We start from the raw sequence: 19,759 nt of genomic DNA, 5'->3' as shown, positions 1-19,759 counted from the left end.
GGACCAGGGGAGAGAATGGTTATGCTTATTAGGAAAGCAATTTCTCCTTGTGGCATATGCATCCAGGCTCTCAGGAAAATGACTGATCAAGTGATGGGGAAGATGAGAGATCATGTTCTAACCAATTGAGATGCTCCTTGGGGAAAACGAGAAATTTCACGTTGCTTCTCGGTTAAAAAAAACAAAAAACAATGACGTCCAGTTTTAAAAGAAATAAATTCTGAATTTTATTTAAAACAGTGTTAAACCAAACAGTCGCCCTTGTTCATTTGCTCTACCGAAGAACTAACAGAATTCTCCAGTCTCATGTGGAAATAGATTAAACTCTTTTAAGGAGGGGTGCTGGGGATTGAACCCTCACACGTGCAAAGTAGGCTCTCTGCCACTAAGCTACATCCCCTCCCCAACCTGTACAACTGCAATTATTAATACCTTCCCAGAAATTCTAATTCCTCCTTACAAGTGTGTCCGGCTACTTGTACCTCCTCCAACAAACCAGATCTGCTGGCGTCGTTCCAGACAACATTGCGTCGTTTTCGGTTTGGTTTGCTCCCCTCTTTTGTGATCTGAGCCAGCGATTAAAGCGTTGCACAGGCCCTGGTTTGGCTTGGAGACGAGCAGGACCTGCGGCTTTCCAGGTTGGGTAGGCTTCCTCCACCGGCACTGGCCGGGCTCTCGGGCGGAAACTCTGGCTGGCAGCCGAGGAAAGTGAAGTTCCTGGCGCGCGCGCGTGTCCAGCTCAAAGAGCCCGGCGCTAGCGCATTCCCCGTGCAGTTATTGGCTGGGACTCTGTGTGCCGCTGTCGGCCAATGGAGACGCTGGAGATCTGGCCCGGGCCCGTCCCCTCTCGGCGCCCCGGGATGAGGCAGAGACTGAACAGCGGGCGAGCGAATCAGCGGCACCCAGAAAGCCATGTCCGACTCGGCGCCCCGCGCCCAAGCGCTAACCCGCTGAAAGTTTCTCCGCGAGACCCCCGGGACGCTGTGGACCCCGCCAGGAGGAAGTGCTGGTGAGTGAGATGGTCCCAGAGGCCTGGAGGGGCGGACTGCTCAGCCCCGGGAGAGTGGTGGGAGTTTTGCTTTTGCTCGCTGCCTTAAACAAGGCTTCCACCATCATTCGCTATGAGATTCTGGAGGAAAGAGAAAAGGGTTTCGCTGTGGGTAACGTGGTCGCGGACCTTGGTCTGGATCTGGGCAGCCTGTCAGCCCGCAGGCTCCGGGTTGTATCCGGAGCGAGCCGGAGGTTCTTTGAGGTGAACTGGGAGACTGGAGAGATGTTCGTGAACGACCGTCTGGACCGAGAGGAGCTGTGCGGGACGCAGCCTTCCTGCACTCTAACTCTGGAGTTGGTGGTGGAGAACCCGCTGGAGCTGTTCAGCGCGGAAGTGGTGATTCAGGACATCAACGACAACAATCCTTCTTTCCCCACCGGGGAAATGAAATTGGAGATTAGCGAGGCCATGGCGCCAGGGACGCGCTTTCCGCTCGAGAGCGCGCACGATCCCGATGTGGGAAGCAACTCTTTACAGACCTACGAATTGAGCCATAACGAGTACTTTGCGCTCCGCGTGCAGACGCGGGAAGACGGCACCAAATACGCAGAGCTGGTCCTGGATCGATCCCTGGACTGGGAGCGAGAGCCAAGTGTCCAGTTGGTGCTGACGGCATTGGACGGAGGAACCCCGGCTCGCTCTGCCAGCCTGCCCATTCGCATCACGGTGCTGGACGCGAATGACAATGCCCCTGCCTTCAACCAGTCTTTGTACCGGGCGCGCGTCCTGGAAGATGCGCCGCCCGGCACTAGGGTAACCCAGGTTCGTGCAACGGATCTGGATGAAGGCCTCAATGGTGAAATCGTTTACTCGTTTGGCAGCCACAACCGTGCTGGTGTGCGGGAACTATTCGCTTTAGACCTCGTAACCGGGGTGCTGACAATTAAGGGTCGACTGGACTTCGAAGACACAAAACTCCATGAGATTTACATCCAGGCCAAAGACAAGGGCGCCAATCCTGAAGGAGCACATTGCAAAGTATTGGTAGAGGTTGTGGACGTGAATGACAATGCCCCTGAGATCACAGTCACCTCTGTGTACAGCCCAGTCCCCGAGGACGCCCCTCTGGGGACTGTCATCGCTTTGCTTAGTGTCACTGATCTGGACGCTGGAGAGAACGGGCTGGTGACCTGCGAGGTTCCTCCTGGTCTTCCCTTCAGCCTCACTTCTTCCCTCAAGAATTACTTCACTTTGAAAACCAGTGCAGTCCTGGACCGGGAGACGGTGCCAGAATACAACCTCAGCATCACCGCTCGGGACGCGGGAACCCCTTCCCTCTCAGCTCTTACGACGGTGCGGGTCCAGGTGTCCGACATCAACGACAACCCTCCGCAATCTTCTCAAGCTTCCTACGACGTTTACGTTGAGGAAAACAACCTCCCTGGAGTCCCCATACTAAATCTAAGTGTCTGGGATCCCGATGCCCCCCACAATGCCCGCCTTTCTTTCTTTCTCTTGGAGCCTGGAGCTGAAACCGGGCTAGTGGGTCGCTATTTTACAATAAACCGTGACAGTGGCGTTTTGACAACCTTAGTGCCCCTGGACTACGAGGACCGACGAGAGTTCGAGCTAACAGCTCACATCAACGACGGGGGCACCCCCATCCTGGCTACCAACATCAGCGTGAACATATTTGTCACTGACCGCAATGACAACGCCCCCCAGGTGCTATACCCGAGGCCTGGCCAGAGTTCGGTCGAGATGCTGCCTCGAAGTACCGGCGCGGGCCAAATGGTCTCCCGGGTGGTGGGCTGGGACGCAGATGCAGGACACAATGCCTGGCTCTCTTACAGCCTCTTGGGAGCCCCCAACCAGAGCCTTTTTGCCGTGGGACTTCACACGGGTCAAATCAGCACTGCCCGCCCAGTCCAGGACACAGATTCGCCCAGGCAAACTCTCACAGTCTTGATCACAGACAATGGAGAGCCCTCGCTGTCCACCACTGCTACCTTAACTGTGTCAGTAACAGAGGAAACTCCCGAAGCCCGGGCCGAGTTCCCCTCGGGCTCCGCCCCCCGAGAGCAGAATAAGAACCTCACCTTTTATTTACTTCTTTCTCTAATCCTGGTCTCCGTGGGGTTCGCAGTCACAGTGCTGGGAGTGATCATATTCAAAATTTACAAGTGGAAGCAGTCTAGGGACCTATACCGAGCCCCGGTGAGCTCCCTGTACCGAACACCAGGGCCCTCCTTGCATGCGGACGCCGTGCGGGGAGGCCTGATGCCACCACACCTGTACCATCAGGTGTACCTCACCACGGACTCGCGCCGTAGCGACCCGCTACTGAAGAAACCTGGCGCAGCCAGCCCACTGGCCAGCCGCCAGAACACGCTGCGGAGTCTTGATCCGGTGTTCTATAGGCAGGTGTTGGGTGCAGAGAGCGCCCCCCCTGGACAGGTAAGGGTTAGCAAGTCACTGCCAAAATCTTCAACGCTTGTTGATTCTTGCACTATATTCAGGAAGGTGTGGAGCTGTTGTGTTTAACGGTCAAGTTCTTATGACTATGTTTCTAGACCATCACCTGCTCCTTCCTAGACCAAACAGTGTCTTTGGGAGGAAGGTGGCCCGACAGAGTAAGGTCTGTGGTCCTAGTTCAGGGTGGAGCTACTTGATCTTTGACCCACACCCTCAGCACTCATCTGCACTCTCAAGTAATCAATCTTGCTAAAGAGCTCTTGAGCTGCAGCCCAGGAGCCCAGCATTCAGAGCTTAACTTGATATCGTTTGTCTTGGAAAAGAGCTGTTGTGCACCTCTAACCACTGTCAGCTCTGGAATATTAAAAACTACCCCTTCTTAGAAACAAAAAATACACCACCTCTTTTGTCCACCTGTCAACAGATTGCTACATCTGTATTAAAACTAATGTTTTTATTTGAGAGAGAGAGAGAGAGAACCAGATCCTCTAGTCACTGCAAATGAACTCCAGATGCATGCACTACTTTGTGCATCTGGCTTACTTGGATACTGGGGAATTGAACCTGGGTCCTTAGGCTGGTCACAGGCAAGCACCTTAACAGCTAAGCCATCTCTTCAGCCCCATTAGTAAAACTAATATATATATATATATATATATATATATATATATATATATATATATATATATAATGTGTATATATATGTATATATATATTAGTTTTACATATATATATAATGTGTATATATATGTATATATATATATAGGTTTTTCAAGGTAGGGTCTCACTCTAGCCCAGGCTGACCTGGAATTCACTAGGCAGTCTCAGGGTGGCCTTGAACTTATGGCGACCCTCCTACCTCTGCCTCCCAAGTGCTGGGATTAAAAGTGTGCACCACCATGCCCAGCTAAAACTAGTATTTTTGATAACTTCAATCCACCTGTACAGAGACTATATTTCATTCTCAAGAAATTTTCTATGAATAAACAAAATTTTAGGCACAACCTTTATATTTTTATTTTTTATTTTCATTATTGAAATTTATTTTTTCAAATTTTTATTAACAACTTCCATGATTATAAAAAATATCCCATGGTAATACCCTCCCTCCCCCCACTTTCCCCTTTGAAACTCCATTCACCAACATATCCCCTCCCCCTCTCAATCAGTCTCTCTTTTATTTTGATGTCATCATCTTTTCCTCCTATTATGATGGTCTTGTGTAGGTAGTGTCAGGCACTGTGAGGTCATGGATATCCAGGCCATTTTGTGTCTGGGGGAACATGTTGTAAGGAGTTCTACCCTTCCTTTGGCTCTTACATTCTTTCCTCCACCTCTTCTGCAATAGACCCTGAGCCTTGGAAGGTGTGATTGAAATATTTCAGTGCTGAGCACTCCTGTCACTTCTTTCCAGCACCTGATGCCTTGTGAGTCATCCCAAGGTCACTGCCATCTGAAAAGAGAAGGTTCTCCACCAAAAGTGAGAGTAGCATTAATGTATAGGTATGAAGATTAAGAGAAGTGCTTACTGGGTAGTTTGATGGCATAGTATATACATTTAGCCAGACAGCAGCAGATGTTACACCCCTAGGGCTCATGACTACCCCTATTGTAGGTTTTCAGTATCAGGGATGTATTCCCTCCCATGGAGTGGGCCTCCAGTCTTTATATTTATTTCAAGCACACTACTGGAAATAATGGGTGTGTTACCAATTATTTTTACTTGATAACAGTAATATATTAGCATTGTAGAAAATTAGGACAATACTGAAAAATATAAAGAAAAAGTTATCTATTTCCACACCCAAAGATAACTACTTTTAGCTATAAAATTTATTTTAAAAAATAAATCTAGATGGTTCACAAGAACACGAAGTGGAAATGTACCACTAGTGTTATCACTGCTTCTTCTAGAATTAAGTTTTTTGTTTGTTTTGGCATAGACATGTGAAAGTAGATAAATTTCTTTCCTTAGAAAGGTAAAGCATTCATGGGCTGGAGAGATTGTTTAGAGGTTGAGGCACTTGCCTGCAAAGCCAAAGGACCCAGGTTTGATTCCCCAGGACCTATATAAGCCAAATGCACCAGGTGGTACATGCATCTGGAGTTCATTTGCAGTGGCTAGAGGCCCTGGCACACCCAGCCCTCCCCCATCTGCTCCTTTTATTATTTATTTATTTGACAGAGAAAGAGGGAGAGAGAATGGGGGCGCCACTGCAAACTCCAGATGCATGCACCCCCTTGTGCAGCTGGCTAAAGTGGGTCCTGGGGAATCGAACCTGGGTCCTTTGGTTTTGCAGGCAAATGCCTTAACTGCTAAGCCATCCCTCCAGGCCCCCATTTGCTTCTTTCTCTATCTGTCTTTCAAATAAGTAAATAATAAAAAGAAAGTTTTAAGCATTCATTTATTCAAGATGGACTGCTATTCCAGGCATGGTGGTGCACACCTTTAATCCCAGCACTTGGGAGGCAGAGGTAGGAGGATCACTGTGAGTTCAAGGCCACCCTGAGATTACTGAGTGAATTCCAGATCAACCTGGACCAGAGTGAGACCCTACCTCAAAAAAAAAAAAAAAAAAAAAAAACAACAACAACAACAAAAAAAAAAAATCAAGATGGACTGCTGTAACTGTGGGTTTGCACTGGAGAGAATCCAAAACATGCTTTTAATGGTAGAACCACTATTATTCAGCAGCTAAATGCATTATTACTATGAAGTCTCAGATTGGACAGCTGAACAAACAAGGATCTTCTATTTATCAACTATGAGTCTTTGACCACTTATTTCTGAGTCGCCTTTCTAAACCTCTCTCTCATATGCAAAGAGGGAATAACATGGGCTTTATTGGACTAATGCATGATATGTGAGCATGATGTGTAAGGTACTTCACATAGTGATTAACATGTAATAATGGCTAAAACTATTAGTTATAAATTTTATTATTTTTATTAGTTCTTTGTCCAAGAGCTTAAAATTTAAAAATGAGCAAATATGAGGGCAGTCCAAGACGACAAAGTGGAAACACAGAGTGGAAGCTAAGGAAGGGTGAGAGCCACAGAAAAATGCTGCTCAAGTCAGTCTAGAAGCAACTGGTATTTTCCTTAGACCAGTGTTCTCAAACTTGGGTGTCCCTTAGAATCACCTAGGGATTCTGAAAGCACAGACAATTCAGGTCAGTTAAAACACAATTTCTGGAGGTGAGACAGGCATCAGTATTCTTGAAGATCCCCACATGATCCTGATGTACTGCCACATTTAAAAATATTTTCCATAAAACCTTCCAGTCCATCATTTGTATTTATGAAGCCAAGAGTCATTTTGGCATTTACAGAGCCAGGAGCCAGAACCAGATTTATTGGGCCAGGCCTAGAATAAAACAAAAATACTGCAGTTATCAGGTGTGGTGGTACATGCCTCTAATCCTGGCACTTGGGAGGTAGACATAGGAGAATCTCTGTGAGTTCGAGGACAGTCTGGGATTACAGAGAGTCCCAAGAGAGCCTAGGCTAGAATGAGATTCTACCCCCCAAAATATATGTGTGTGTGTGTGTGTGTGTGTGTGTGTGTGTGTGTGTACATATATATGTGTGTGTGTATATATATATATATGTATGTATATATACATACATACATGCATATATATGTATATATCTATATCTATCTATCTATCTATCTATCTATCTATCTATCTATCTACTGTAGCATCACTTTCCAACTTTTTACACAGAATAGCTCTAGAAGAGCATTGAATGGAAAACATAAGATGATGTTTTATTCATCTAAAGAGACCATCTTGAGTTGGAGAGATGGCTTAGCAGTTAAGACACTTGCCTGCAAAACCAAAGGACCCAGTTCAGTTTCCCCGAACCCATGTAAGACAGATGCACATGCATCTGGAGTTTGTTTGCAGTGGCTGGAGTCCCTGCCATGCCATTCTCTCTCTCTCTCCCTCCCTCCCTCTCTCTCTCTCTCTTTCTCTCTGTGTGTGTGTGTGTGTCCCTTAAATAAATAAATATAAAAGAGAGAGACAATCTTGCTAAACCACTAGCACCTGAGCAACTATTTTCTCCCCCCCCCCCCCTTCTCCTGTTTGATCCTTATAGCTCTATCTCCTGAGTGCTGGAACTATAGACAGGCCCCACTGCTCCTATCTTAGGCAATCTAAAAGTTACAGCTGGGCAATAAGAACCTGGTCCTTTTGGATGAATCAAAACATATTCTGGAATTAAACTGTGGTAATGATTCCATCAGTTTATTAATATACTAAAATCCACTGAGTTGTACACTTTTTATAAGTCAATTGCATGGTATGTCAATTATATCTTAATAAAACTTAAAAATATTGAGATAGGGCTGGAGAGATTGCTCAGTGGTTAAAGGTGCTTGCTTGAAAGCCTGACTGCCTGGGTTCGATTCTCCAGTACCCATGTAAAATCAGATGCAAAAGTGGGGCATGCATCTGGAGTTCCTTTGCAGGGGCAAGGGTCCCTGGTGCACCCATTCTCCCTCTTTCTGCTTACAAATGAATAAGTGAAACTTTTTAAAAAATCTAGAGATAAAAAGATGCATCCAGTGGCTCATGCCTTTAATCCCAGCACTTGGTAGGCTGAGTTAGGAGGCTCACCATGAGTTTGAGGCAGCCTGAGGTACAGAAGGAGTTCCAGGTCAGCCTAGGCTTAGAATGAGACTCTGTTTAAAACAACAACAACAACAACAACAAACCTAGGGGTGAGCCAGGCGTGGTGGTACACACCTTTAATCCCAGCACTCGGGAGGCAGAGGTAGGAGGATAGCCCTGAGTTTGAGGCCATCCTGAGACTCCATAGTGAATTCCAGGTCAGCCTGGGCTAGAGTGAGACCCTACAAAAAAACAAAAAACAAAAAACAAAAACCTAGGGCTAGAGAGATGGCTTAGCAGTTAAGGCACTTGCCTGCAAAGCCAAAGGACTCAGGTTCAGTTCCCCGGGACCCACGTAAGCCAGATGTACAAGGTGGCACATGCGTCTGGAGTTCACTTGCTATAGCTGGAGGCCCTGGCACACCCAGTCTCTCTCTCAAAAATCTAGGGCTGGAGAGATTGCTTAGTGGTTAAGGTGCTTGCCTGTGAAGCCTAAGGACCATGTTCAATTCCCCATACCCACATAAGACGGATGCACAAGATGGCACATGCATCTTGAGTTCATTTGCCGTGGCTGGAAAGCCCTACTGTGCATTTTCTCTCTCTCCTGTTTTCTCTTTCTCTCCCTTCCTCTTTCTCTTCATTTCTCCCTCCTTCTCTCAAGTAAATAAAATATTTTTTAAAAAATCTAGAGATGGCGGCATTACATACCTGATATCCAAAGGTCAAATCAGGGAGATGTAGTATTACAATGCTGCAGTTATAGTAAAACAGAATGTGCTTGTTTGTTTTATTGTGAACTTGCACATATATGTGTATGTAGTACTGCACATACACGCTGTTCAACTTTAGACAAGTCTCTTCCCTGAAGCACAGGTTCCTCAGCACACATAAGATAATGTCTGCTTTGTGAGTATTTAATGAGTATCTGCTGAGGTGATAAATGATAATATCAATATTAATGACTTATTAACATCCCTAGGTTCCAGCCATTGTAAAAAATGAGAAGACACTGTCCTTTTCTTATGGTACACAGAGTACATAGGAGGCAGACATGCAATAAAAGATAACAGGAGAGCTGAAGAGATAGTACAGCAGTTAAAGACACTTGCTTCCCAGTACCCACTTAAAGCCGGATGCACAAAGTGGCACATGCATCTGGAGCTTATTTTCAGTTGCAAGAGGCTCTAGTGTGCCCAAACTCACTCCCTCCCCCATAAAAGCACAAGTATTTATTTATTTGAAGGGGAAATGAGAATAGGTGTGCAGAGCCTCCTGACACTGCAAATTCCAGATGTGTGCTCCACCTTGTGCATCTTTTTATGTGAGTACCAGGGAATAAAACCCAGGCCAATAGGCTTTGCAAACAAGTGCCTTTAAACACTGAACTATCTCCCCAGCACTATAAAAATATTTTTTCGACCATTAAAAAAAGATAGGGACATGCATGCTTTAGGAAGCAGTGGGGCCAAAGGGGAAGAAATACCTAAACCAGCCTGGGGAAATCAAGAAGACCTCATAGAGTTGGTGGTGATGGTTGAGCTAAGAGCTAAAAGTTGAACTGTTAAATGGGAAAGGGGATAACGGGCCAAAGAGGGCCTTTTCCAGGAAATCTCGTGCAGAGGGATAAGAGCATTTCATTAGTAATGAATCTTAAAGTGTGAAAACAGTTTTTGCAGATAATGAAGTGCAGCTACATCCTGAATTACGTGTAAGCCATGTCAAGTCCTTTTTTAAAATTTCAGCTCATATAAAATGGTTTTTGCAGACTTTTGAATTGACAGATATGGTATACATATGATATGTGTATGTATAAATGATGTCAGGCATAAATGAAATGCTTGGGAGACGCTGGGGTTGGAGACAGAGATCACTTAGAAGGCTTTTGCAAGATGTGGTGCATTGATAGGTGTAGATGCTTGAACCAGCACAGTGGCTCATGCTTTTGGCAGGCACTGACGACCTCAGTTAAGGATCTGGATGAATCAGCGTGTCTTATGTCAGCCTGGGGTTTTTGTTTTTGGAGGTTTTTTTAGCCTGGAGTTTTTTCTTTCTCTGATATGTTTGCCACTAAGAGTACAGCTTTCAAGTATATACAGTGTAAAATGTGCTATGTTTCTGCGCTTGTGCAAGGTAGTAGCCAGGCTGCTAGGAGTTCTGAATGAGGGTGGGGGTGGGGTGAGATCAAATCTCCTGTTACAAGAAGGTCCCCTGGGGCTAAGAGAAAGGCTTGTTCTTTTGAAATGGTCTCCATTGGTAATTAACAACATATCCTGAATACCATGGTGTCAAATAAAGAGGATTTGTAGTCACAGCATTGTTGGTAGCTGATCCCAATCATTCAAGAAAGCTGTTAAATTTGTGAACATTAGCATTTTGCCAGGTAATGAGATCTAGTCCTTGGCACCTCTCAGACACACTGATTCTTAGTTTTGGAATAGCACACTCCCTGGCCTTCTTCCACCCTGCTTCCATACTGTCCTTGAAATCAGTGTGAACGGTAATTTAGTGTTTAACTAGCAAAGGTCTGAATAAGAGAGGTTTGGTCCGCTGTGCTTCCTGAGCGCGTGCTGCATGAATTTAATTGGCTACATTAGATGTGTGAGCCTTTTCTGCAAAGAGATGGATAGTCTGCCGAGGGGCAGAATTTTTAGTCTAGGGCAGGGCTCCTTGTTAGCTGTTGCTCTAATATCATTAGACTGGGATGGAAGCTATTCATTTAGGATGTCGGTCGATGACAGCATTGGCTTGAACAAAGTGACCAGTCTCAAATGGCTACTGCTCTCCTGGCTGCAGGTTGCTAAGGCTCAGGCTGTAGCTGTTTTCCCCGCCGAAAAGGGGCGGGGTGACTTGGTGTGTTGGGGGGCGGGAGAAGGAGATACATACATGTTATGGGCTTTTCCACGGAGGTAATGATCCGTTAGAAGAAGTGCAAGTTGAACGGGAAGAAGGAGAAAACACAGATTTATTTCATTTCATTTCATTTCATTTTTTTTCCCCTTCCAATGCTGCGACGCATTAACCGTGCTGCTATTGGGACGTTCTGGGCTCAGCCTATTGGCTGGGCCCACGAGCTGCTGCCTGCCAATCGGGTGGTGGAAGGCAGACAAATCTACCCCGCCACAAGCAAAAAAACGCGCGTAACCCTTGCCGCGCCGGCGTAGCCGCGCCAGAGCTGGCGCGGGGAAGGGAGATAGGTGTCTCCAGCTGCTGTGGCCGGTCGGGGCGGGCCGGCTTCACCTGCTTCTCGGGACAAGTAGAGGATTAGCGGGTGGCAGCAATGCTCAGCAAGGTGAGAAGCTGGGTAGAGATCTGGCGGGAGGCTACCCTTTTGTTCCTCTTTTGCCACCTGGGTTACGTCTGTGGACAGATCCGCTACCCGGTCCCAGAGGAGTCACAGGAAGGGACTTTTGTAGGGAATGTCGCCCAGGATTTCCTGCTGGATACAGAGAGTCTGTCAGCTCGCAGGCTGCAGGTCGCTGGAGAGGTGAACCAGAGACACTTCCGTGTGGATTTGGACAGTGGAGCCCTGCTCATCAAGAACCCTATCGATCGAGAGGCACTGTGTGGGCTTAGTGCCAGCTGCATCGTGCCCCTGGAGTTTGTAACCGAAGGGCCTTTGGAAATGTACCGAGCGGAGGTAGAGATCGTGGATGTGAACGATCACGCCCCCCGGTTTCCACGGCAGCAATTGGACTTGGAAATCGGGGAGGCAGCTCCTCCCGGACAGCGTTTCCCCTTGGAAAAGGCACAGGATGCAGATGTGGGGAGTAATTCCATTGGCAGCTATAGACTGAGCTCCAACGAGCACTTTGCCCTGGACGTCAAGAAGCGCAGCGACGGCAGCCTAGTCCCAGAACTGCTCCTGGAGAAACCGTTGGATCGGGAGAAGCAGTCGGACTACCGCCTGGTGCTGACTGCTGTGGATGGAGGGAACCCTCCGAGATCAGGCACGGCAGAGCTCCGGGTGTCAGTGCTGGATGTGAATGACAACGCCCCAGCCTTCCAGCAATCCAGCTACCGGATCAGCGTGTTGGAGAGCGCGCCAGCCGGCATGGTGCTCATCCAGCTCAATGCCTCTGACCCGGACCTGGGTCCTAGTGGTAACGTCACCTTTTCTTTCAGTGGTCACACCCCTGATCGAGTGAGGAACCTCTTTAGCCTGCATCCCACTACTGGAAAGCTAACCCTCCAGGGGCCTCTAGACTTTGAGAGTGAAAATTACTATGAATTTGATGTTCGGGCTCGTGATGGGGGTTCTCCAGCCATGGAGCAACATTGTAGCCTTAGGGTGGATCTCCTAGATGTAAATGACAATGCTCCCCACATCACAGTGACCTCAGAGCTTGGGACTCTCCCAGAGAGTGCAGAACCTGGCACCGTGGTGGCACTCATCAGTGTGCAGGACCCTGACTCGGGGTCAAATGGAGATGTGAGCCTTAGAATTCCTGACCACTTGCCATTTGCCCTCAAGTCCGCCTTCAGGAACCAGTTCTCCCTAGTGACTGCTGGGCCTTTGGACCGAGAGGCTAAATCCAGTTATGACATCATGGTCACGGCTTCTGATGCTGGGAACCCTCCTCTGAGTACCCACAGGACTATTTTCCTCAATATTTCAGATGTGAATGACAATCCACCCTCATTCTTTCAGAGGTCACATGAGGTGTTTGTTCCTGAGAACAATCGCCCAGGGGACCTGCTTTGTTCCCTTGCAGCCTCTGACCCTGACTCTGGCTTGAATGCACTCATCTCATACTCTCTGTTAGAGCCCAGAAACCGAGATGTGTCCGCTTCTTCCTTCATCTCTCTGAACCCCCAGACAGGAGCTGTTCATGCTACTCGATCATTTGACTATGAGCAAACACAGACACTGCAGTTTGAGGTGCAGGCCCGGGACAGAGGCAACCCGCCACTTAGCAGCACTGTGACAGTTCGTCTGTTTGTGCTGGACCTCAATGACAATGCCCCAGCTGTGCTCCGTCCTAGGGCCAGGCCTGGTTCCTTATGTCCCCAAGCACTGCCTCCATCAGTTGGTGCTGGCCACCTAGTCACAAAAGTGACTGCTGTGGACTTGGATTCAGGATACAATGCTTGGGTTTCCTATCAGCTCCTGGAGGCCCCAGATCCCAGCCTTTTTGCCGTCTCCCGATATGCTGGGGAGGTAAGGACAGCTGTTCCCATCCCAGCTGATCTCCCACCTCAGAAGCTGGTCATTGTGGTGAAGGACAGTGGTAGTCCACCACTTTCTACCTCTGTCACTCTTCTAGTGTCCTTAGAGGAGGACACTCATCCAGTTGTCCCTGATCTTCGAGAATCTTCAGCTCCAAGGGAAGGAGAATCCCGTCTGACCCTCTACTTGGCTGTGTCCCTAGTGGCAATTTGCTTTGTCTCCTTTGGCTCTTTTGTGGCACTACTTTCTAAGTGCCTTCGTGGGGCTGCCTGTGGAATGACATGCTTTCCTGCTGGCACCTGTGCCTGTCTAACCAGATCCCGGAGGAGGGAGGGGCTTCCTCCTTCCAATGGGATCCTCCGAATCCAGCTAGGGTCAGATGATCCTATCAAGTTTGTTGATGTGGGAGGCCACTCACATGGCTGTACACCATTGGCTTCTGCACCCACTCGGAGTGATAGCTTCATGATGGTCAAGTCACCCAGTGCACCTATGGCAGGGGAGCCTGTGCGCCCAAGCTGTCCACCCTCTGATCTTCTCTATGGGCTAGAGGTGAGACCTTTGCAGGCTCAGCAAATGCTTGAGGGTTACTCTAATCTGGGCATATGGCTGGGTCATATTCCAGAGAGTACTGGCCTCCCTGTAAGAGCCCATGGTGATGTCACCAATTTTGTAAGTAGTAACTATGTGATAGATGCTGTGTATTGTGAATTAAACACCAGGAGTTGTCTCGAATTAGCACTTGGGAGTAGATTATGCTCATGTTGAAAGCAATGAATAAAAGTAATTGGTTATTAAGAACCAGCTCATCATGGTATGCTGATGGGACGTAGTAACAAGAACCTACAGTGTACAGTGAGTAGGATGCATCAGGCAGTCAGCTAAACCCAGGGGTGTTTTACTGTTTCTGAATGAGATGGTCATGTTCTGAAGAAACTTAACTTTAGGCTACCATTTCCTAATGGATTGAGAGCAGATTAAAATCTTTGCTTCATGTTATCTCATGTGAAGAAAACTTTGTTTGAAAAATAGCACAGAGGGACCTGGGGAGATGACTCAGTGGTTAAAAGCATTGATGACCAGAGTTTGGATCTCCAGAACTCATGTAAGGCCAGATGTAGTAGAGCATTCACCTATGGCAGTGGGTGGCAGAGACGGGGGAATCCCGAAGCTTGTGGGCCAACTAGTCTGGTGTTCACAGCAGCAAACAACAAAAAGAGACCATGTCTCAAACAAAGTGGAAGGCAAGAACTGACACCCTGAGGTTTTCCTCTGGTCCCCAGACCTGTGCTGTATGTGGCATGAAGGTGCCCATACATACACACATAACACACACACTTATATACACTTGAAGGAAAAGGTAAAAGAAAGATAGCAGAGAGCCAAAAGAGGTGAGATCCAAGGGAGCAGAGAGGTATGGATCAGAATGGGAGCAGAGATCTTTTAGTCCAGATATTTAGAAGTCTCGTTCAGTTCACTACTGGGATTTGTACTAGATGTAGTAAACTGGAAACCAAGGTTCATTCATTCATTCATTCATTCATTCCCTCTTTGGGGAAAAGCAGATATGAAATCAATGTCATAAAACTGGTTCATAGCTAAGGAATTTATAGAGTCAACCATTCTGGGAACCTTTGGGTAAAGTTCTGAATTTAGTGAAACTGTAAAGCCTAAAGACCATATCTGGCTTCCAGCCACTGTCTTGGATAACCTAGACCATCCCTAGAAATGTTCTCTTTCCCTCAAGCTGTGATGCTCATTTCACATACCGAGCCCAAGATCCCAGAAATACTACGTACTGCAACTATAAGTTGATATTAAGATTTTCTTGAAAGCATTGTTGGGTAGTAAGACAAGACCTTGTGGGTTACTAACAAATCTTTTCTCTCCTAGCAACATTCAGTAGAAAGGGGGATGGGAAAGGAAAGGGAAACACATGGGCTTTGCAGCCTTCCATGAGGACAAAAGTTTGTTGGTTCAAGCAAAGTAGTGGAAGCTTCTGAAGTCATGCAGGAAGTTGATGGGACAGAACACTAAGGAGTTGTGTAGCACTTTGTCCTCCCTGTTGAGCACCATCTGAGCTGTCAAACTTCGCTGCCAAGGGGGCTGAATCAACCTGCGGCTTGAAATGAGTGGGGAGGAAGGAGGCTTCAGTAACAGATTTTCAGCGCCTGTTCCCAAGGTTTCTAGGACTGAGGGGACTTCATAATTGGTTGAAAGCAGACAGACATTTTGACCAATCAAACTGAGAGCCGAGGTGGGGGATCTGCTTTTCCTGCCTGCCTCTCCTCCTCCAGCTCCCTAGCTCCACTCCCATTTAGCTCCCCTCCCCCTCCCACCCCCGCCAGTTGGTGACTAAGAAAGGCTGCAGGCAGGCAAACCTCCGAGCAGTTTTTAAGAGGCTGGAAGGAGACATAAGCAATTTCAGCTTCTACATTCCAAACGCTGGTTTTGCCTTGGAGACAAGACAGCACACTTACTCTTCAGGAAGGGACTTCTGGGTCATGGGGCTCAAGATACTTCCACAGCTCTCTGGGAAATGGCAAGTGCTGTGTATGTTGTCCTTGTGCTGCTGGGGCTGGGTGTCTGGGCAGCTTCGTTATTCTGTGGTGGAGGAGTCTGAGCCTGGGACACTGGTGGGAAATGTTGCTCAGGATCTGGGCTTAAAGGTGACAGATCTGTTGAGCCGTGGTCTGCGATTGGGCTCTGAGGAGAATAGGCGCTATTTTTCTCTGAGCTTGATGAGTGGTACTTTGGCAGTGAATCAAAAGATTGACCGAGAGAGCCTGTGTGGAGCCAGCACCAGCTGTCTGCTGCCTGTGCAGGTGGTGACCGAACACCCGCTGGAGCTCATCCGTGTAGAGGTAGAGATCCTGGATCTCAATGACAACTCTCCTAGCTTTGCCACTCCTGAGAGAGAGATGCGCATCTCTGAGTCAGCTGCACCCGGGGCCCGATTCCCCCTGGATAGTGCCCAGGATCCAGACGTGGGCACCAATACCGTGAGCTTTTACACCCTAAGTCCCAACGGCCATTTCTCTCTGAATGTGAAGACCCTAAAAGATGGGAAGCTATACCCAGAGCTGGTGCTAGAGCAGCAGCTGGATCGGGAAGCCCAGCCAACACATCAGTTGGTGCTCACGGCTGTGGATGGGGGTACCCCAGCCCGTTCAGGGACCAGCCTCATCTCTGTCATTGTGCTGGACATCAATGACAATGCTCCAACTTTCCAGGCCTCAGTTCTGCGTGTGGGTCTCCCAGAGAATGCACCCATGGGTACACTGCTTCTTCGCCTCAATGCCACCGATCCAGATGAGGGCACCAATGGCCAACTAGACTATTCTTTTGGAGACCATACATCTGAGGCAGTGAGGAATCTCTTTGGCCTGGATCCTAGCAGTGGAGCAATCCATGTATTGGGTCCGGTAGACTTTGAGGAGTCTAATTTCTATGAAATCCATGCAAGAGCCAGAGACCAGGGCCAGCCAGCCATGGAGGGCCATTGTGTGATTCAAGTGGATGTGGGGGATGTCAATGACAATGCCCCTGAGGTACTACTGGCTTCTTTGGTCAATCCTGTCCTGGAGAACACACCAGTGGGCACAGTAGTGGGGCTGTTTAATGTGCGGGACCGAGACTCAGGTAGAAACGGGGAAGTGAGCCTGGATATCTCTCCAGACCTGCCATTTCAAATTAAGCCTTCTGAGAACCACTACTCACTGCTAACCAGCCAGCCTTTGGATCGCGAGGCGACATCGCATTATATCATTGAGCTGCTGGCCAGTGATGCGGGCTCACCTCCTCTGCGCACACCTCTCACCATCAGACTCAACATTTCAGATGTTAATGATAATGCACCCCAGTTCACCCAGCAACTCTATACTGCTTACATCCCAGAAAATCGACCTCCAGGCTCCCTCCTCTGCACTGTGACTGCCTCAGATCCAGACACTGGAGAGAATGCCAGGCTCACCTACTCCATTGTAGGGAGTCAGATTCAGGGAGCCCCAGCCTCCTCCTTCGTGTATGTCAACCCTGAGGATGGAAGGGTGTTTGCCCAGAGGACCTTTGACTATGAGTTGCTACAGGTGTTGCAGATCATGGTGGGGGTTCGAGACTCTGGCTCTCCCCCACTGCATGCCAACACTTCTCTCCACGTGTTTGTCCTTGACCAGAATGATAATGCTCCAGCTGTGCTACACCCACGCCCTGGCAGGGAGCTCTCAGCACCCCAGCGTCTCCTTCGATCTGCTCCTCCTGGCTCTTTGGTCACCAAGGTGACAGCTGTGGATGCTGACGCAGGCCACAATGCATGGCTCTCTTATTCTCTCTTGCCACAGTCCACAGCCCCAGGACTATTCCTTGTGTCTGCACACTCTGGTGAGGTGCGCACAGCCCGGGCCTTACTGGAGGATGACTCTGATACTCAGCAGGTGGTAGTCCTGGTGAGGGACAATGGTGACCCTTCTCTGTCCTCTACAGCAACGGTGCTGCTGGTTCTGGAGGACGAGGATGCAGAGGAAATGCCCAAATCCAGTGACTTCCTTACACACCCTCCTGAGAGTTCAGACCTCACCCTTTACCTCATTGTGGCTCTAGCTGCCACCAGTCTCTTATCCTTAGTCACCTTCACTTTTCTGTCAGCTAAGTGCCTTCGGGGGCATGCAGATGGGGACGGGGGTGGAGGCCGGTGCTGCAGGCGCCAGGACTCACCCTCCCGGGAATTCTATAAGCAGTCGAGCCCCAATCTGCAAGTGAGCTCAGATGGCACGCTCAAGTACATGGAGGTGACCCTGCGGCCCACAGACTCACAGAGCCATTGCTACAGGACATGTTTTTCACCGGCCTCAGATGGCAGTGACTTCACTTTCCTCAGGCCCCTCAGTGTTCAGCAGCCCTCAGCTCTAGCACTGGAGCCTGATGCCTTGTGTTCCCGCTCTAATACGCTGAGAGAGCCGAGCCAGGTGAGGGCTAAGCGTCGCCCAGGCCACCCCCCTCTGCCCCCCACAAAAGGGACTTTGAACTTGGATCCTCTTCTCTAGTGAGCTCCTTACACTTCACCCAACTTGAGCCAACTGCAGGGAATCAGGAGCGGCTGGGATGGGAATGGGGGTTCCCAGCACTGAGTGGTAGTGGTGCTTATAAGCAAGGGGAACTGCGTCTCAACCCTGCCCACACTCAGAAAAAGCTGGTGCTTGTTACAGCTTCTGGGGCAATTTGTAGCAATTTCCAGGGGTGTCAGATATCCAGCATGGAGGCCAGCACAGAGGCACCCCGCTAAGCCTCCTGGGCACTGGCGGCAGTATGATCCACCCATCTTAGGGTGGTTCCTCTTTGTTTTCTCTCCACTCCCGAGATGTAAGACTTTGCTGTTGTCATCAACTGTACTTACCCCACTCTCACTAACCACAGGGGCCGGCAGGACTTAGGTGTACCAGCAGGGCTCATGGGGGTTCTGGGTGCTGACCACCACCACAGGCTCCACACAGCTGCTTGCACTTGCCTAGCTTGGCCTACACACACATGCACACACCATGCAGGGCAGCTTTTACTGCCAACCCTCGCTGCCCTGCCAGGCTCACACAGTCCCCAGACCCTTAGCCCCCCTTCCATCACCCTCAGAGGCACTCACAGTTGCTGTGACTCCCTGGCCAGGGTCCCAGGTAACAGCTCTCCAAGGCCAAGTGAGGTCTGAGGAGTCCTTTTACACCCTCTCGCTGGCACCCTATACAGGACAGTCACCTCCCCACTGACCTGATCACTGCAGTGATCCCTGGAGTTCAGCAGTGACACTGGGTGAACTAGGTTAGGGACTGGTGGGACTGTATGATCTGCCATATCTCTGGTCTGGCTGGGCCAGGGGCACGTGCCCAGGACACTGGCTACTCATCCCAGAAGCCTGCAATAGGCACTTGAGGAGAGGCAAGCCCCAGGATGGGTGGATGAGCAGCACCAGGATAGGTGGCCTGGGACCCTAGTGGCACCAGTGGTCCCTTCCTCTCTCTCCCTGGAAGTGGAAGCCTGGAGAACCCAGACTGTGGATGCCCCAAACTAGGCTTTGGCTCCGTCGTGATGTGCCCAGTGATCTAGGATCAGGGCCGTGGAGATGACCAAAGTACCTGAGACTCTTGACAAATTCTTTCTCCTCCAACAGATGGAGAGCTATAGCCTCTTCCAGATGTCAGAGGTACTGTACCTTCACATGTGGGAAAACTAAAATAATAAAAAGAGCAAGTTTCCAACCCCAGGAGCTTTTATTAAAAATATATCTATACCTCACCCTGTCTGTACTGTACTGTACGGGGATTATATTCTGAAACAACATCCCCACATGTTTCTGATATCAGACTGAGAGAGCCCTACTTCACACTTCCTCAGAGAAAGAAGGGATCTCATTTACTCAGTTACTGCCTACTTTCAGGGAGGCCAAGCGGTTTGCTCTTCAGAGAAAACAATAATGAGTCTAACACAGGCCTTTTTAACTCCACGGTGTACTTTGAATGA

At 48.8% G+C, this 19,759-nt stretch overlaps 1 protein-coding gene across 22 annotated transcripts in view; it reads left to right on the top strand.

The window, feature by feature from the left end:
• LOC101593421 (protocadherin gamma-C5) overlaps positions 1–19,759 on the top strand; it is a 233,811-nt gene that overhangs the window by 186,266 nt on the left and 27,786 nt on the right. The window contains exon 1 of one of the 22 annotated variants that reach the window (XM_004664686.2): positions 1,016–3,448. The exons of 17 other annotated variants lie outside the window; for them this stretch is intronic. In XM_004664686.2, coding sequence (XP_004664743.1) covers positions 1,019–3,448 — 2,430 coding nt within the window. In that variant the 5' untranslated portion in view covers positions 1,016–1,018. 4 more of the 22 variants (XM_045132588.1, XM_045132587.1, XM_004664687.3 and 1 more) reach the window with 4 other exon arrangements.

This window comes from Jaculus jaculus, chromosome 13 (assembly GCF_020740685.1).
Source record: "Jaculus jaculus isolate mJacJac1 chromosome 13, mJacJac1.mat.Y.cur, whole genome shotgun sequence".
NCBI classification, from domain to species: Eukaryota; Metazoa; Chordata; class Mammalia; order Rodentia; family Dipodidae; genus Jaculus; species Jaculus jaculus.
The sequence above is the reverse complement of the archived record's forward strand: the minus strand, read 5'-3'. Positions and strand labels throughout refer to the sequence as shown.